Raw genomic sequence first — 17,145 nt, 5'->3', positions numbered from 1 at the left:
TCACCACATTGGCCAAGCTGGTCTCAAACTCCTGACCTCAGTTGATCCGCTTGCCTCAGCCTCCCAAAATGCTAGGATTACAGGCACGAGCCACCATGCCCAGCCCATACATATATTTTTATTTTCCCCTTTTGTTATACTATACGCACTATTTTGCATTTTTTAAATTTTACTGTATCTTGTAGATCTTTCTCTTGTAGTTCCAACAGGATTCTATGCCTGCTGCACAGCAGCAGACCAATGCAATGAGACAGCAGAGTCTGCAGCAGAGAAAGAGTTTAGTGATCGCAGGGCAGCCAACTGAGGAGATGGGAGTGTTACCAGCGCTGAATTTACATGGTCTGCAGCAAGCTCAGTTCTTGCCTCCTCAGAAGAAAGAATTCAACTGAGGGGCATAAGACAGAGTGAGAGACTGAGGCAAGTTTTAGAACAGGAGCGAAAGTTTATTAAAGAGCTTTAGAGCAGGAATGAAAGGAAGTAAAGGACACTTGGAAGAGAACCAAGCAGTTGACCTGAGAGATCAAGTGCGCTGTTTGACCTTGACTCGGGGTTGGCATACTTCCAGGGTCTTGCATCCCTTCTCCCCTGATTCTTCCCTTGGGGTGGGCTGTCCACATGCTTGGTGGCCTGTCAGCACTTGGGTAGGGGCGCATGTGCAGTGTGTTTACTGGAGTTGTGGGCATGCTCACTCAAGGTGTGTTTCCCTTACCAGTCCAGTGTTCCTAGAGGAAGATCATCCGCGATTTTGCCTCTTAGTGATCATCTGCGATTTTGCCTCTTAGTGATCATCTGCGATTTTGCCTCTTAGTGCCCATGCTTGAGCCTACTCGCCCAGCTCCTGAGATCTTATGGGAAGCTGCTGATCACCAGTTTCAGGTGTTTCTATCTTTTGGGAGACCGCCTTTCTCTGGCACCAGCTGCAATCAATTATTATTTTAGCGAGATAGCTTAACAACTGCCTGACCATCACCCAATGGTTGCTTGACATTCCTGGGGTTAGGGGGTGGGAGCCTCTCCTGCTCTGCTCATGCCTGACTAGCTATCTACTGTAACAGGAGGAGACCTTCAAATCCATCTCCCCAAGGAATTCTGAGCTGGGTTTTTTGTTTGTTTGTTTGTTTTGTTTTTTCTTGAGACAGAGTCTCGCTCTATTGCCCAGGCTGGAGTGCAGTGGCAGGATCTCAGCTCACTGCCACCTCTGCCTCCCAGGTTCAAGCAATTCTTGTGCCTCAGCCTTTTGAGTAGCTGGGATTATAGGTGCGTGCCACCATACCCGGCTAATTTTTGTATTTCTAGTAGAGACACGGTTTCACCGTGTTGGTCAGGCTGGTCTCAAACTCCTGACCTCTTGATCTGCCCACCTTGGCCTCCCAAAGTGCTGGGATTACAGGAGTGAGCCACCGTACCCGGCCTGAGCTGGGGTTTTTAAGGGGATTGTAGAGGGGGAGAGGCTGGAAATTTGGTATCGTTTATGGGTTGGGGTAAAGGGGGTGAAATCATCAGGATGTAGAAACTGCATTCTTTGGTGAGTTAGCTCCCTGTGGGGTCTTTCACAATGGCTGTCATCGGTAGTTTCACTGATATGCAGGACCTGAAAGAATACCTCAGGTGGAAAACAATGTTTCGCAAGCTTAAGTTGTCTGATGACAGGGTCCGCGTGATTCTGGGACAGTAGGCAGCGAACAACTATGAGGAAATGGCTCAGAGTTCAACATGACCTCATGATGAATGCTGAATGTGCTGCAAGCTTTGTTTGTTTTCATTTCTCTCCCTCCCTTCCTCCCTGATTTATTTTATTTTATTTTGAGATGGAGTCTCACTTGGAGTGCAGTGGTGTGATCTCAGTTCACCGCAACCTCCACCTCCCGGGTTCAAGCGATTCTCCTGCCTCAGCCTCCCGAGTGGCTGGGGTTACAGGTGTGCGCCACCATGCCAGCTAATTTTTGTACTTTTTTTTTTTTTTGAGACCAAGTCTCGCTCTGTAGCCCAGGCTAGAGTGCAGTGGCGTGATCTCAGCTCACTGCAACCTCCGCCTCCCGGGTTCAAGCAATTCTCCTGCCTCAGCCTCCAGAGTAGCTGGGATTACAGGTGTGCACCTCGGCAGAGTAGCTGGGATTATAGGCACACCCCACTGTACCCGGCTAATTTTTTGTATTTTTAGTAAAGACAAGGTTTCACCATGTTGGCCAGGCTGGTCTTGAACTCCCGACCTCAGGTAATCTGCCTGCCTCAGCCTCGCAAAGTGCTAGGATTACAGGTGTGAGCCACTGTGTCCAGCCTAATTTTTGTATTTTTAGTAGAGACGGGGTTTCACAATGTTGGCCAGGCTGGTCTCGAACTCCTGACCTCAAGTTATCAGCCTGCCTTGGCCTCCCAAAGTGCTGGGATTACAGGCATGAGCCACCGCACCCGGCCCCTGATTAATTTTATAAAGTTTGTTGGGACGGTTTCATTTCCATCTTGGTACACAGAGTTTCTTGTCCTTTTGTTGTTGCTACAGCTGCATAGTGTTCCATCACATGGCTGTGCCATAGTTCATTTTCCAGTCCTCTGTGAATGGACATTTGTGTTATGTCCAAATTTGTGCTATTACAAATACTGCAGTGAATGCCTTTGTACGTATATCATTTTCTTCCCTGACAGCTATATCAAGATAAATTCCCAGAAATGGGATTACAGGGTTAGACAGTTTTGTTGAATCTTGTCAAGTTGATCTCTATAAGGGAGGTACCAATTTTTACTCCCATCAGCCATATAGGAGATTTTTGCCACCCTGAGATATGATAAAGCCCTGTTTTCTAATTAATAATCAAAGATGATTTTATAGCAACAGTAATAAGTGTGTTTGTCGGTTTCTTTTCTGTTTACAAAGAACTTTCTTTTTTTATTGTATTTTTGCAAGTCTTTTTATTTTATTATTATACTTTAAGTTCTAGGGTACATGTGCACAACGTGCAGATTTGTTACATAGGTATACATGTGCCATGTTGGTTTGCTGCACCCATCAACTTGTCATTTACATTAGGTATTTCTCCTAACGCTATCCCTCCCCCAGCCCCCCAACCCCCAACAGGCCCCGGTGTGTGATGTTCCCCTCCCCGTGTCCATGTGTTCTCATTGTTCAACTGCCACTACAAAGAACTTTCTTATGCATTACACTAAAATAATAGCTAATATTTATTGAGCACTTACAGTGTATCAGGGATTTTGGTGGACATTATAGAGTACTTGTTAAAAGCAGCTTGGAGTCAAGTCAAACTAACTGAATCTGAAATTTGGCTGCAACACTTCGTACCTATTTCCTTATGTGTAAAACTGGAAGGATTATAGTCCCTTCGTTGGTAGGCAGTATTGTGGGGGTTAAACGCTAATACCACACGTAAAGTACCTAAAAGAGGTACTTGGCCCGGCATGGTGGCTCACGCCTGTAATCCCAGCACTTTGGGAGGCCAAGGCAGGTGGATCACCTGAGGTCAGGAGTTCGAGATCAGCTTGGTAAAACCCTATCTCTACTAAAAATATAAAAATTAGCTGAGCATGGTGGCAGACGCCTGTAGTCCCAGTTACTCAGGAGGCTGAGGCGGAGAATCACTTGAACCTGGGAGGTGGAGGTTACAGTGAGCCGAGATCGCACCACTGCACTCCAGCCTGGGCGACAGAGCAAGACTCCGTCTCAAAAGCAAACAAAGTATATGGCTAATGTGAAAAGTCAATAAATGCTGTTTACTATTATTCCTGAGCATTTCTATGAGGCAGGTTGTATTGTTCCCACCTTATATATAAGTAAGCCAAAGAACAGAGATATTGGGACATGGAATTGGTAAGTGATAGAGCCAGGATTTTAATATATCTGCTGATATATTGTCTGATTTGACATTGTATGACTCATGGGTTTGGCCAGCATAGAAAGCTTTGTGTTGAGTGGTGAAGTTGTAATGTTCAACAACCAGATTGGGGGTAAGTGGAAGCAGACATGTACAGAGCTAGCTTCACAGCTGCGTCATGCTCTGTTTTGCAATTGTTAATGATTTTGAACAACAGGCCCCACTTATTTTTTTTATTTTTTAAATTAATTAATTATTTTTTTTGAGATGGAGTTTTGCTCTTATTGTCCAGGCTGGAGTGCAATGGCAGGATCTCGGCTCACCGCAACCTCCACCTCCCGGGTTCAAGTGATTCTCCTGCCTCAGCCTCCTGAGTAGCTGGGATTACAGGCATGCGCCACCACTCCCGGCTGATTTTGTATTTTTAGTAGAGACGGGGTTTCTCCATGTTGGTCAGGCTGGTCTTGAACTCCCGACCTCAGGTCATCTGACCACCTTGGCCTCCCAAAGTGCTGGAATTACAGGCGTGAGCCACCGTGCCTGGTCTGGCCCCACTTATTTATTGATTTTATTTTATTTTTTTGAGATAGGATCTCACTCTATTACCCAGGCTGGAGTGCAGGGGCACAATCATGACTCACTGCAGCCTCAACTTCCCAGGCTCAGGTGATTCTTCCGCCTCAGCCTCCCAAGTAGCTGGGACCACGGGTGCACGCTGCCACACCTGGCTAATTATTTCACTTTTTCTTTCTTTCTTTTTTTTTTTGAGACGGAGTCTTGCTCTGTCGCCCAGGCTGGAGTGCAGTGGCACGATCTCGGCTCACTGCAAGCTCCGCCTCCGGGGTTCATGCCATTCTCTTGCCTCAGCCTCCCAAGTAGCTGGGACTACAGGTGCCTGCCACCACGCCTGGCTAATTTTTTTTGTATTTTTAGTAGACATGGTGTTTCACCATGTTAGCCAGAATGGTCTTATCTCCTGACCCCATGATCTGCCTGCCTCGGCCTTCCAAAGTGCTGGGATTACAGGCGTGGGCCACTGCACCTGGCCCACACCTGGCTAATTCTTCGATTTTCACCGTGTGGTCCAGGCTGGTCTTGAGCTCCTGGGCTCAAGCAATCCACCTGCCTTGCCCTCCCAAAGTGTTGGGATTACAGGTGTGAGCCACCACATCTGGTCTTTTTAATTTTTTAGAGCAGAGATCTCACTATGTTGCCCAGGCTGGTCTCTAACCTGAGCTCAAGAGATCCTCCTGCCGGGTGCGGTGGCTCACACCTGTAATCCCAGTACTTTGGGAGGCTGAGGTAGGTGGATCACGAGGTCAGGAGATAGAGACCATCCTGGCTGACATGGTAAAACCTTGTCTCTACTAAAAATACAAAATAATTAGCCGGGCGTGGTGGCGGGCACCTGTAGTCACAGCTACTCGGGAGGCTGAGGCAGGAGAATGGCGTGAACCCTGGAGGCGGAGCTTGCAGTGAGCCGAGATTGTGTCACTGCACCCCAGCCTGGGCAACAGAGCAAGACTCCGTCTCAAAAAAACCTCCTGAGTAGCTGGGACTACAGGCACACATTATCATCCCCAGCTCCACCTCTTTAGTTTGCACTGGGTACCACAAATTATGTAGTCAGTCCTGTGTGCATGTATGTTGCATGTGTATTATAATTTCACTGATGTAAATGATGTGTAGCATACAGTTTACAAATACTAAAATATACAGTACAGGACTCTATTGTAAACTCCATATAGCCAGTTCTCACAGTATGCTTTCTTTGATGTTGTGTAGCTTCCCTATGGCCCCAACTGATCAATGAGCATAGTTCAGACATGAATGTTGGTTGATATTTTATGTTAGGAGTAAGAGGAAAGTGAAACAATCAAAAGAGATATGTCAGAACTTCACTAGTTTGTCAAGGCTACGAGCGACTTATTTGTTCAACTGGATAATAATTTGCCAATGCTGAATGAATATTTCCTCAAAGTTTTGGTGCATTCACTTACACACTTTTTTTCTCTCTTTTTTTCTTTTTTGAGACGGAGTCTCGCTCTACTGCCCAGGCTGGAGTGCAGTGGCGTGATCTTGGCTCACTGCAGCCTCTGCCTCCAGGGTTCAAGCAATTCTCCTGCCTCAGCCTCCCGAGTAGCTGTCATTATAGGAATGCACCACCACCCCCGGCTAATTTTTTTTTTTTTTTGAGATGGAGTCTCACTCTGTTGCCCAGGCTGGAGCCCAGTGGCATGATCTTGGCTCACTGCAACCTCCATCTCCCGGGTTCAAGCAATTCTCCTGCCCCAGCCTCCCGAGTAGCTGGGATTACAGGTGCCTGCCACCACGCGCGGCTAATTTTTGTATTTTTAGTAGAGACAGGGTTTCGCTATGTTGGCCAGGCTGATGTCGAACTCCTGACATCAAGTGATCTGCCCGCCTCGCCTCCCAAAGTGCTGGGATTACAGGCGTGAGCCACCGCACCCTCCAACACTTTTAAGTTTAACCAGTAATATGAACATTTTCTCCGCCACTTTCTTAAGTCTAGACGACTTAGCAGTTATTAAGCATTTGCTGATTTGCGTGGTGTAAATTCTCCCACCATGGGCAGATTTCAAGCTGCTGAAGGATGTCACTGAATGAAAAGCTGATAAGAGGTGAGCAGTAGCACATCATAGAGTATTTCCACGGTGCAGATATGATAGACGTCAGAATGTATGCACACAGCAGGCGCTCAATAAATGCTTGTAGCATGAATAAATTAATGAATCCTACTTCGTGAATGAAAGTGCGCCCGGTAAGTCCTAAAGCAACACGCCTTCGAGTTCTTATGATGCTAAGAGAGGCTGATTGCAGTTAGTCTGGAAGTAGCTGCGGGGCGCAGTGCAGGCAGGAAAAGGGCTGGATGCCGGGTCACCGCCCGGCCCCAGCTCCTGGCCCGTCCCCGCTCCCGGTCCATTCCCGCCCCGGCCCCGCCCCCTCCCGCCCCACCACCGGTCTGGCCCCGCCCCTCAGCCCCGCCCCACCCCTCACCGCCCTTCTCCCCGCCTCTGACCCCTCCCTTCCCCGCCTCTGACCCCGCCCCTCCTCTGACTCGGCCCTGCCCGCCCCGCCTCTGACCAGGCCCCCGCCCCCAAGCCCTCACCGCCCTTCTCCCCGTCTCTGGCTTGGCCCCGCCCCCTCCCGCCCTCCAGCCCACCCTCCGGTCCGGCCCGCGCCGCCGGCACCTGTTTCCGGGCGGGCCTCCAGAGGCCGGCGCACAAGATGGCGGCCCTGGCGGCCTAAAGAAGGCGACCGCGGCTCAGCCGTGGGCTCTAACGCGGGGCTGGGGGCCGGAGACAGACTTCGCCCAGGTGACGGGTAGTAGGGGCGGCGCCGCTGGGCTTCGTGGGGTGTAAGACCCACTTGCTGTTGCCCCCGGACCTTGCCGCCACACCAGCCCTGTCCTGGGGCGGAACCGAAGGAAGGTCGGGCCCGGCTGCCCCGCCCCGTCCTTCCTCTTTCCCGGGCGGTCACTTTGCGTGGCTCACTTTTAGAGTTTACTTCAACCACGTGGAGCTTCCATGGCGGCCTCTCAGGTCCTGGGGCAGAAGATTAACATCCTGTCGGGAGAGACTGTCAAAGCTGGGGACAGGGACCCTCTGGGGAACGACTGTCCCGAGCAAGATAGGCTCCCCCAGCGCTCCTGGAGGCAGAAGTGTGCCTCCTACGTGTTGGCCCTGAGGCCCTGGAGCTTCAGTGCCTCACTCACACCGGTGGCCCTGGGCAGTGCCCTTGCCTACAGATCCCACGGTGTCCTGGATCCCAGGCTCTTGGTGGGTTGTGCCGTGGCTGTCCTGGCTGTGCACGGGGCCGGTAATTTGGTCAACACTTACTATGACTTTTCCAAGGGCATTGACCACAAAAAGAGTGATGACAGGACACTTGTGGACCGAATCTTGGAGCCGCAGGATGTCGTCCGGTTCGGAGTCTTCCTCTACACGTTGGGCTGCGTCTGTGCCGCTTGCCTCTACTACCTGTCCCCTCTGAAACTGGAGCACTTGGCTCTTATCTACTTTGGAGGCCTGTCTGGCTCCTTTCTCTACACAGGAGGTAAGATTTGGCCTGTCCTGTGTGCTGCAGGTCTTAGTCGCGTCCACTGGAAACCGCTGCTTTGTAAAGGAGTTACAGGGATGTCAAAGGTGGCTTTCTAATTTAAGCCGCTTTAATTGAAGTCTATAATTGTGGGTGATGTGAATTTTTTGGAACAGTGATTTGAGAAGATCCTGGTTTGACTTATGGACGTAGGGCATGACTGAAAATTTTATATGGACATTTATTTTTATTTATTTATTTTTTATTTATTTTTGAGACGGAGTCTCGCTCTGTCGCCCAGGCTGGAGTGCAGTCGTGCGATCTCGGCCCACTGCAGCCTCTGCCTCCCGTGTTCAAGCGATTCTCCTGCCTCAGCCTCCCGAGTAGCTGGGACTACAGGTGCACGCCACCACGCCTGGCTGATTTTTGTATTTTTATTAGAGACGGGGTGTCACCATGTTGGCCAGGATGGTCTCGATTTCCTGACCTCGTGATCCACCCGCCTCAGCCTCCCAAAGTGCTAAGATTACAGGCGTGAGCCACCGCGCCCCGTCAGGACATTTTTTAATTTTTTTAATTTTTTTTGAGACAGAGTCTCGCTCTGTTGCCCAGGCAAGGGTGCAGTGGCACCATCTCCGCTCACTGCAACCTCTGTCTCCCGGCTTCAAGCGATTCTTCTGCCTCAGCTCCCCGAGTAGCTGGGACTACAGGCATGTGCCACCACGCCTGGCTAATTTTTGTATTTTTAGTAGAGACAAGGTTTCACCATGTTGGCCAGGCTGGTCTCGAACTCCTGACCTCATGACCTGCCTGCCTTGCCCTCCCAAAGTGCTGGGATTACAGGCGTGAGCCACCATGCCCGGCCTATATGGACATTTTTTCTGTCTCTTTTTTTTTTTTTTAATCACTCATACTTTATAATGCCACAGTTTCAAATATTAGAATTAAATCTGAAGAGTTCAAAATGATATACATAATTACTTCTGTCTAGTTTGCTAGGTGACTTCTTGCAAGAGGCTGATTAAGGTAGTGATGGGCAGGTGGGTAAGCCCTATTTATTGAGCACCTATTATGTGCCAGGCACTGTTCTGTGTGAACACAGCAGTCACAGATCCCTGCCCTTGTGAAACTTATGTATTATCATGAAAAGAGACAGAAAGTAAAAATAGAAAATTATAGTTAGGGTGACCAATATCCTGGTTTGCTCAGGACTAAGGTGACAGGACTAAGTCGGATGTGCGACTTCTGGAGCTAAAACCAGAAAAGTTCCTGGTAAGTCAGGTTGAATTGATCACCCTGATTATAGTATATGAAAGATGATAAGTGCTATGGGAAAAAAAAGTAGAGCAAAGAATGGGACACAGATTACTATTTTAAGTAGTTTGATCAGGGTAGGCTTCATCAAAAAGGTAACATTTGGCTGAGTGCAGTGGCTCATGTCTGTAATCCCAGCCCTTTGGGAGGCTGAAGCGAGAGGATCGCTTGAGGCCAGGAGTTAAACACCAGCCTGGGCAACATAGACCCCTGTCTGTATAAAATATTAAATAAAAAATATTAGCTGGGCATGGTGGTGCTTGCCTGTGGTCCCAGCTACTTTGGAGGCTGAGGTGGGAGAATTGCTTGAGCCCAGGGGTCAAGGCTGCAGTGAGTCCTGATCACACCACTGCACTCCAGCCTGGGCGACAGAGTGAGACCATGCCTCAGAAAGGTAGTATTTGAGTTGAGTTACATTGAAGGAGGTAAGAGGTGAGGGAGTTGGCCAAGCAGATATCTGAGAGAGGAGCATTTCAGGAAAAGCAACAGCAAGTGCCATAGGCCTTCAGGCAGGAATGTGTCCAAAGAGCTTACAGAGCAGCAAGGAGTCCAGTGTGTGAATGAAGGAGAGAGTAAAGGGAGGTAAAGTAAGAGAAGTATGTTTGGGGAGGGTAAGGAGGCACACACACGGATTATATAGACCTTGTAGGCCACTGGTCTTGGCTCTGGAATGGAGGAGCCACTGCAGGACTTTGAGCAAGGGAGTGATGTAATATAATGTTTTAAAAGAATTGCTCTGGGTAAGGTATTGAGAATGGATCAAGGGGAGTGAGGCAAGGGTAGAGGCAGGAAGACCAAGTAGGAAGCTCTTGAATAATCCAGGCAAGCGATGTTTGGTGGCTTGTATCTAGCAGGTGGTAGTGGAAGAGGTAAGTAGCCAGATTCTAAATATGCTTTGAAGGTAGACAGGGTTTGCTGATGGATTGGATGTGAGGTAAAGAGAAACAGAGGAATTAAGCATAACTCAAAGGTTTTTTTTTTCTTGGACACATTCCATATTTTATTTACATTTTCAGACTAACTTTGGGCTGGGTGCTGTGCCTCATGCCTGTAATCTCAGCACTTCGGGAGGCCAAGGCAGGTGGATCACTTGAGATCAGGAGTTCCAGACCAGCCTGGCCAAACATGGTGAAACCTTGTCTCTACTAAAAATACAAAAATTAGCCAGGCGTGGTGGCATGTGCCTGTAGTCCTAGCTACTCGGGAGGCTGAGGCAGGAGGATTGCTTGAGCCCAGTAGGTGGAGGTTGCAGTGAGCTGAGATCATGCCACTGCATTCCAGCCTGGGCAACAGAGAGAGGCTCCATCTCAAAAAAAAAAAAAAAAAAAAAGACCAACTTTAGTTTCAAAATTATATATCCATATATGTATCCCTTTTTTGTTGATGTCACTTAACCTTAAGTGCATAGTTTGTTAAAAAAAAAAAAAAAACTGTAAGCAAATATTTACCATGTCTGTTACATGTAACACACATGAAAGCTTTTAACAGAAATTCATCAACTCCCCCCCAACATTTTTTATTATAAGATAGGTATCAAAACAATGCTGAACATATTTTTCATACTACTAGTAGTCAGCACCCACACCACTTCAAAAATTAACACATTTGTGCTGGATGTGGTAGTTTTTACCCATAATCCCAACACTTTGGGAGGCTGAGGCAGGCAGATCACCTGAGTTCAGGAGTTCGAGACCAGCCTGGCCAGCATGGTGAAACCCCACCTCTACTAAAAATACAAAAATAAGCTGGGCATGGTGGTGCATGCCTGTAGTCCCAGCTACTTGGGAGGCTGAGGTAGGAGAATCGCTTGAACCTGGGAGGTTGTAGTGAGCCAAGATCTCATCACTGCACTCCAGCCTGGGCAACAGAACAAGACTCCATCTCAAAAAAATAAAAAAAATTAAAAAATCAACACATTTGTGACAGTGTTCATTGTACCTGCTACTTTTTTTTTTTTTTTAAATTTGACGGAGTCTTGCTCTGTCACCTAGGCTGGGGTACAGTGGTGCGATCTTGGCTTACCACAATCTCCGCCTCCCAGGTTCAAGTGTAATCCCAGTAGCTGGGATTACAGGTGCCCGCCTGGCTAATTTTTGTATTTTTAGTGGAGACGGGGTTTCGCCATGTTGGCCAGGCTGGTCTCTTAACTCCTTACCTCAAGTGATCAACCCTCCTTGGCCTCCCAAAGTGCTGGGATTACAGGCGTGAGCCACTATGCCTGGCCAATACCTGCTACTTTTTAAACAATTTCAACTGCAGCTCTCTTTCACTAAGCAAGATGGATAAAGCATGCCATTTCTGTTTTCTTTTTTCTTGAGACAGAATTTTGCTCTTGTTGCCCAGGCTGGAGTGCAATGGCACAATCTCAGCTCACCGCAACCTCCACCTCCGGGGTTCAAGCAGTTCTCCTGCCTCCGCCTCCCAAGTAGCTGGGATTACAGGCATGGGCCACCACGCCCTGCTAATTTTGTATTTTTAGTAGAGACAGGGTTTCTCCATGTTGGTCAGGCTGGTCTCGAACTCCTGACCTCAGGTGATCTGCCTACCTTGGCCTCCTAAAGTGCTGGCATTAAAGGTGTGAGCCACCTCGCCTGGCCTCTGTTTTCTTTTTCCTTTCCTTTTTTGTTTGAGATGGGGGTCTTACTCTGTCACTCAGGCTAGAGTGCAGTGGTGCGATCTCAGCTCACTGCAACTTCTGCCTCCCGGGATCAAGCGATCATCCTACCTCAGTCTCCTAAGTAGCTGGGACTACAGGCGCGTGCTACCACGCCTGGTTAATTTTTGGATTTTTTGTAGGGACGGACTTTCACCATGTTGGCCAGGCTGGTCTTGAACTCCTGGCCTCAAGTGATCTGCTCGCCTGAGCCTCCCAAAGTGCTGGGATTACAGATGTGAGCCACTGTGCCCAGCCCTGTTTTCTTTATTGAGATTTTTAGTCTTTAGAAACACACATGCTTCCACTGCCATCTGACACTTCTTACCACGCTTTCATCTTGTAAACCTGAATTATATTTCGAGTACTCCAAGTTTGTGTTTAAATGACAGTACCTTAACAAGAGAAAAAAATTGGGTTGCATTTTTCCTGTTACCTGAAAACATAATGGGTGTACATATATTAAATATATTCTTACAAATGTCCAGGTCATGTTTACCAGCCGGAGTTCTTTTATTTAACGTGTGGGTATTCTGCATTGTGATATTTAATCAAGACATTAACACGAGTAGAAGGTTGTTGATATAAGACAAGTTTGAGATCCACTAAAATTAATTGTCGTATGTTTGTCCTTCCAGTGGCTGTGGAAGCTTCATATTTTCTTTGGACATCATTAGACGTCTTAGCTCCTGAAGTACAACTTTAATGCTATATGAATTTTGTCATTTTGCTAACACTGGTGTGCTGCGGTCATCCACCATCCCACTGGAGTTATTTATTCCATTCATATTAATTCTTGTTACAAATCTAACTGATGGGGGAGCTTCTGGGTATTTGGGTCCACTATCTATTTTCAGGCTATATATTCTTTTTTTTTTTTTTGAGACAGAGGCTCGCGCTGTGGCCCACACGGGAGCGCAATGGCGTGATCTCGGCTCACTGCAACCTCTGCTTCCTAGGTTCATGTGATTCTCCTGCCTCAGCTTCCCGAGTAGCTGGGATTACAGGTGCACACCACCACACTCAGCTAATTTTTTGTATTTTTAGTAGAGATGAGGTTTCACTATGTTGGGCAGACTAGTCTCAAACTCCTGACCTCGTGATCTGCCCTCCTTGGCCTCCCAAAGTTCTGGGATTATAGGCGTGAACTGCCATGCCCGGCCTATATTCTCTTGTCATAATTTGTCCTTGGTGGCCCAATAATCATGCCTGTCCACCTTGTAAATGTCATATCTTCATCATCTTTAAGGCCCCAGTTAATCGTACCATTGCCTATCAATAGCTGCATAAGCATAACTCAAAGGTTTTGACCTGAGAACTGGAAGATACCATCTGGAGTGATGTCATCATGTGAGAAGGGCAAGGCTGGGGATAGAACAAGTTTTGGGGGAAAAGCAAGAGATTGACTTTGTGGTTTTTTGTTTTGTTTTTTGTTTGTTTTGAGACAGAGTCTCACTCCGTCTCCCAGGCTAGAGTACAGTGGCATGATCTCAGCTCACTGCAGCCTCCGCCTCCCGGGTTCAAGTGATTCTCAGCCTCCCAAGTAGCTGGGATTACAGGCGTCCGCCACCATGCCTGGCTAATTTTGTATTTTTAGCAGAGACGGTGTTTCACCATGTTGTCCAGACTGGTCTCGAACTCCTGACCTCAGGTGATCCACCCACCTTGGCCTACCAAAGTGCTGGGATTACAGGCATGAGCCACTGCGCCTGGCCAACTTTGGACATCTTAATGTCTATTAAATCTCCTAACAAAGATGTCAAATGGGTAGTTCAAGTTCAGAGAAGCCTGGGCTAGAGATTACATATCTGGGAGTCATTGGTCTATAGATAAAGTTGTAGGACTGGGTGAGGTCATCAAGGGAGGGAGTGTTGGTAGAAAAGTCAGTCCTGGTCTGAGCCCTGGGACACTCCCACATTAGAGGTGGGGGAAGAAAAGGCACAGGTAAAGGGGATGTGAGCAAGCATCCAGAGGAGTAAGAGGAAAATCAAAAGGCTGTAGTGGCCTGGCAGCTAATTATAAAAAGTTCAGTGAAGGAAATCAATGAGGTGGTGTAATAGAAAGTACAAGGTGGTGGTGAAGGGAAGAGGCTGTCTTTGTGAAAGTGACGTTTAAACTAGGACTTGAAGACAGAAGGATAAGGAGCTGGCCACGGGGTGGAATTGGAGTCTGATTGTGATGCTGAGTCCTCCAGGGCTGAAGGACCACTAAGTGCAAATGTGGTGGGTGGGAGAGAGTGTGACATTGGCTAGGATCTACTGAAAGGTCTGTGTGAGCCAGAGGGGGCATGAGACACAGTTGGTGAGTTAGGCAGGGTCTCTGTCATGGCGATCTTAACGAGTCCTACTCCCCAACCTCCAGGGCTCAGTCCTTGCGCCTCTTTTCTCTATCTCCATGTACTCCCTTGGTGATTTAGCTCATGGCTTCAGATGCCATCTGTTAAGCTAGTGACTCTTAAACTCCAGACTCATATCCAACTTCTTGCTCAGCAACTTCTCCTAGAACTGTCTCATAAACATCTCAAGCTTAACATGTCTGAGACCAAATTCTGATCTTCTCCCCAAGGAAACCTGCTTCGCCCACAGCTTTTTCCCCATTTTGCTCAATGGCAGCTTCATCCTAGTTCTTCAGGCCAAAAGCTGTGGGCATCGTCCTTGACTCCCACGTCTCACATCCAGTTCATCAGCAAATTCTGTTGACTCTCCTTTCAAAATGCATGTAGGATCTGACCACTTCTTACCGTGTCCAGCCACCACTGTGATCATCTGTCCCTGGATTTTTGCGGCAGGCTCCCAGCTGGTCTCTTTACCTCTGTTCTGGTCCCATTCAGGCTGTTCCCACTCAGCCACCAGAGTAATTCTGTTAAAATATAGGGCAGCCCTGTCAGTCCTGCTTAGAACTCTTCAGTGACTCTCATCTTGCTCAGAGTAAAGGCCAGGGTCTTTACAGTGACTCCCTAGGGCCCTACATTCTTTGCCCACCTTTTGCCCTTCCCCCAGTTCTCTGACCCACCCTCCTCCTTTCTTCCTGTTCATCCTGGGCCAGCCACACTGCCCTTTCTAGTCCAGGAGCACGCACAGCCCCTCCTGCCCCTCCCTCAGGTCCTTTGTAGATGCAGCTTCCTCTGTTTGAAATGCTTTTCCTGCTTCTAACCATGTGGTTCACTTTCTCACTTCCTTCACCTATTTGCCCAAATGTCAGCTGCTCAGTGAGGCCTTGCTTTCTACCTTGCTTAAAATTACACACCCACTCCGTGCCCCCACCTGATACTCCCCCTGCTGCTCTTCTCTGCATTAGTTTTCCTCATAGCACATGTTACCTTCTAATGTGCCATATAAAGTACTTAATTGGTTAATTATCTTCCCCCTTCGACTGCGAGCTCTCTCCCTGCAGTCAGGGATTTCTGTCTCTGGTATTAGCTGAACCCCTAGCACCCAGAGCAGTGCCTGGCATGTAATATTACTTAGTAAATATCCAGTGAACAAATGGGAAGGCATTGAAATATATTGAGCAGAGTAGTGACATAATCTGGTTTAAGATTTTTTAAACATTGACTTTTATTGACATATAATTGACACACAGTGAAATGCACAGATTTTTAGTGTTGCAGCTTGATGAATTTTGATAAATGTATACAGTTGCATAACCCACACCCCTGTCATCATCCAGAACACTTCCATCACCCCCAAAAGCTTCCTAGTGCTTCTTGCCTGTCAATCCCACACTCCCTGCCCCCATCCAGAGACAGGAAAAGAGCCACTGTTCTGATTCCTCTCACAGAGATTAGTTTTGCCTGGTCATATAAATGGAACCTTTCACTATGAACTATGTATGTATGTATGTATGTGTATTTATTTCAGTCTGAGCTCTCATCTGGCTTCTTTTGCTCAGCGTGATGTTTTTGAGATTCATTGTTTTGTTGTGTGTATCAGTAGTTCCTTTTTTTGCTGACTAGCATTCCATTGTAACATACCACAACTTCTTTTTATCCATTCTCCTTTTCAGGGACATTTGGATTGCTTCTATATTTTGGCTATTACGTCTGAACATTCATGTTCAAGTCTTTTTGTGGATATTTGTTTTCATTTTTCTTGGGTAAATGCCCAGGAGTGGAATTGCTGGGTCACAGGGCAGATGATGTTTAATTTTATGAGAAACTGCCAAACTGTTTTCTGAAGTGGTTGTACTTCTTTACACTCCCACCAGCAAGTGTTCCAGTTGCTCTGCGTCTTGCCAACTTTTTGATTTACGTCTTAACAGATTCATTCTGGCTGCCGTGTGGAGAACCGGCCCAGTATTTCACTGTGTAAGCTCATTCAGAAAATGGGGTTGGGAGAGGAGGAATGCCTAAAAGGAAATTCCCAGATGGGCCACGTCTCTGAATCAGGTAGAGCACATGAGCCTTGGGCCATGTATCAAATGCTAGGAAACGGCTTTCTCCCCAAGGGCTCTACTGTTTTCTTGTGTCAGATAACCAGATCTTTTTCCTCCCCAGAGTGGGTTGCTCTTGGTTTTGGGGTGGGGACAGAGATCTCTGCTCAACCTTGCTTACATCACTTTTTTTTTTTTTTTTTTTTTTTTAAAGACAGAGTTTAGCTCTTGTTGACCAGGCTGGAGTACAATGGTGCGACCTCTGCTCACTGCAGCCTCTGCCTCCTGGTTCAAGCGATTCTCCTGCCTCAGCCTCCCGAGTAGCTGGGATTACAGGCATGCACCACCATGCCCGGCTAATTTTTTTTTGTATTTTTAGTAGAGATGGGGTTTCTCCATATTGGTCAGGCTGGTCTTGACCTCCCGACCTCAGTTGATCCACCCGCTGTGGCCTCCCAAAGTGCTGGAATTACAGCGTGAGCCACTGTGCCTGGCCTTTTTTTTTTCTTGAGACGGAGTTTTGCTCTTGTTGCCTAGGCTGGAGCGCAATGGCGCGATCTCTGCTCACCACATCCTCTGCCTCCAGGGTTCAAGCGATTCTTCTGCCTCAGCCTCCCGAGTAGCTGGGATTACAGGCATGCGCCACTATACCCGGCTAATTTTTTGTATTTTTAGTGGAGATGGGGTTTCTCCATGTTGGTCAGGCTGGTCTCGAACTCCTGACCTCAGGTGATCCACCTGCCTCAGCCTCCCAAAGTGCTGGGATTACAGGCGTGAGCCACCATACCTGGCCGCTTACATTGCTTTTTGCCAAGTGATCTAAGGAGGTGTTCTTGGAGACTCCAGCCAAAGGTCAAGGCTATAGTGCTGTTGCATTTTCTTTCACAGCCAGACCAGTGGCGTCACTTGGGGAGCTGAGAAAAC

General features: G+C 47.7%; 1 protein-coding gene and 1 pseudogene across 2 annotated transcripts in view; one reads left to right on the top strand and one right to left on the bottom strand.

Moving 5' to 3' along the window:
* The first annotated feature begins 6,889 nt into the window (after window positions 1–6,889).
* Window positions 6,890–17,145, top strand: part of UBIAD1 (UbiA prenyltransferase domain containing 1) — a 100,296-nt gene continuing 90,040 nt past the window's right edge. Inside the window, exon 1 of one of the 2 annotated variants that reach the window (XM_001137312.5) lies at window positions 6,890–7,901. In XM_001137312.5, the coding sequence (XP_001137312.1) occupies window positions 7,373–7,901 (529 nt within the window). In that variant the 5' untranslated portion in view covers window positions 6,890–7,372. The remainder of the gene's footprint in view (window positions 7,902–17,145) is intronic. The other variant, XM_024356316.3, reaches the window with a different exon arrangement.
* On the bottom strand, window positions 12,385–15,157 carry LOC129136283 (ubiquitin-conjugating enzyme E2 variant 2-like; annotated as a pseudogene).

The sequence above is a fragment of the Pan troglodytes genome, chromosome 1 (assembly GCF_028858775.2).
Source record: "Pan troglodytes isolate AG18354 chromosome 1, NHGRI_mPanTro3-v2.0_pri, whole genome shotgun sequence".
NCBI lineage: Eukaryota > Metazoa > Chordata > Mammalia > Primates > Hominidae > Pan > Pan troglodytes.
This window is presented reverse-complemented; position numbering and strand designations above follow the sequence as displayed.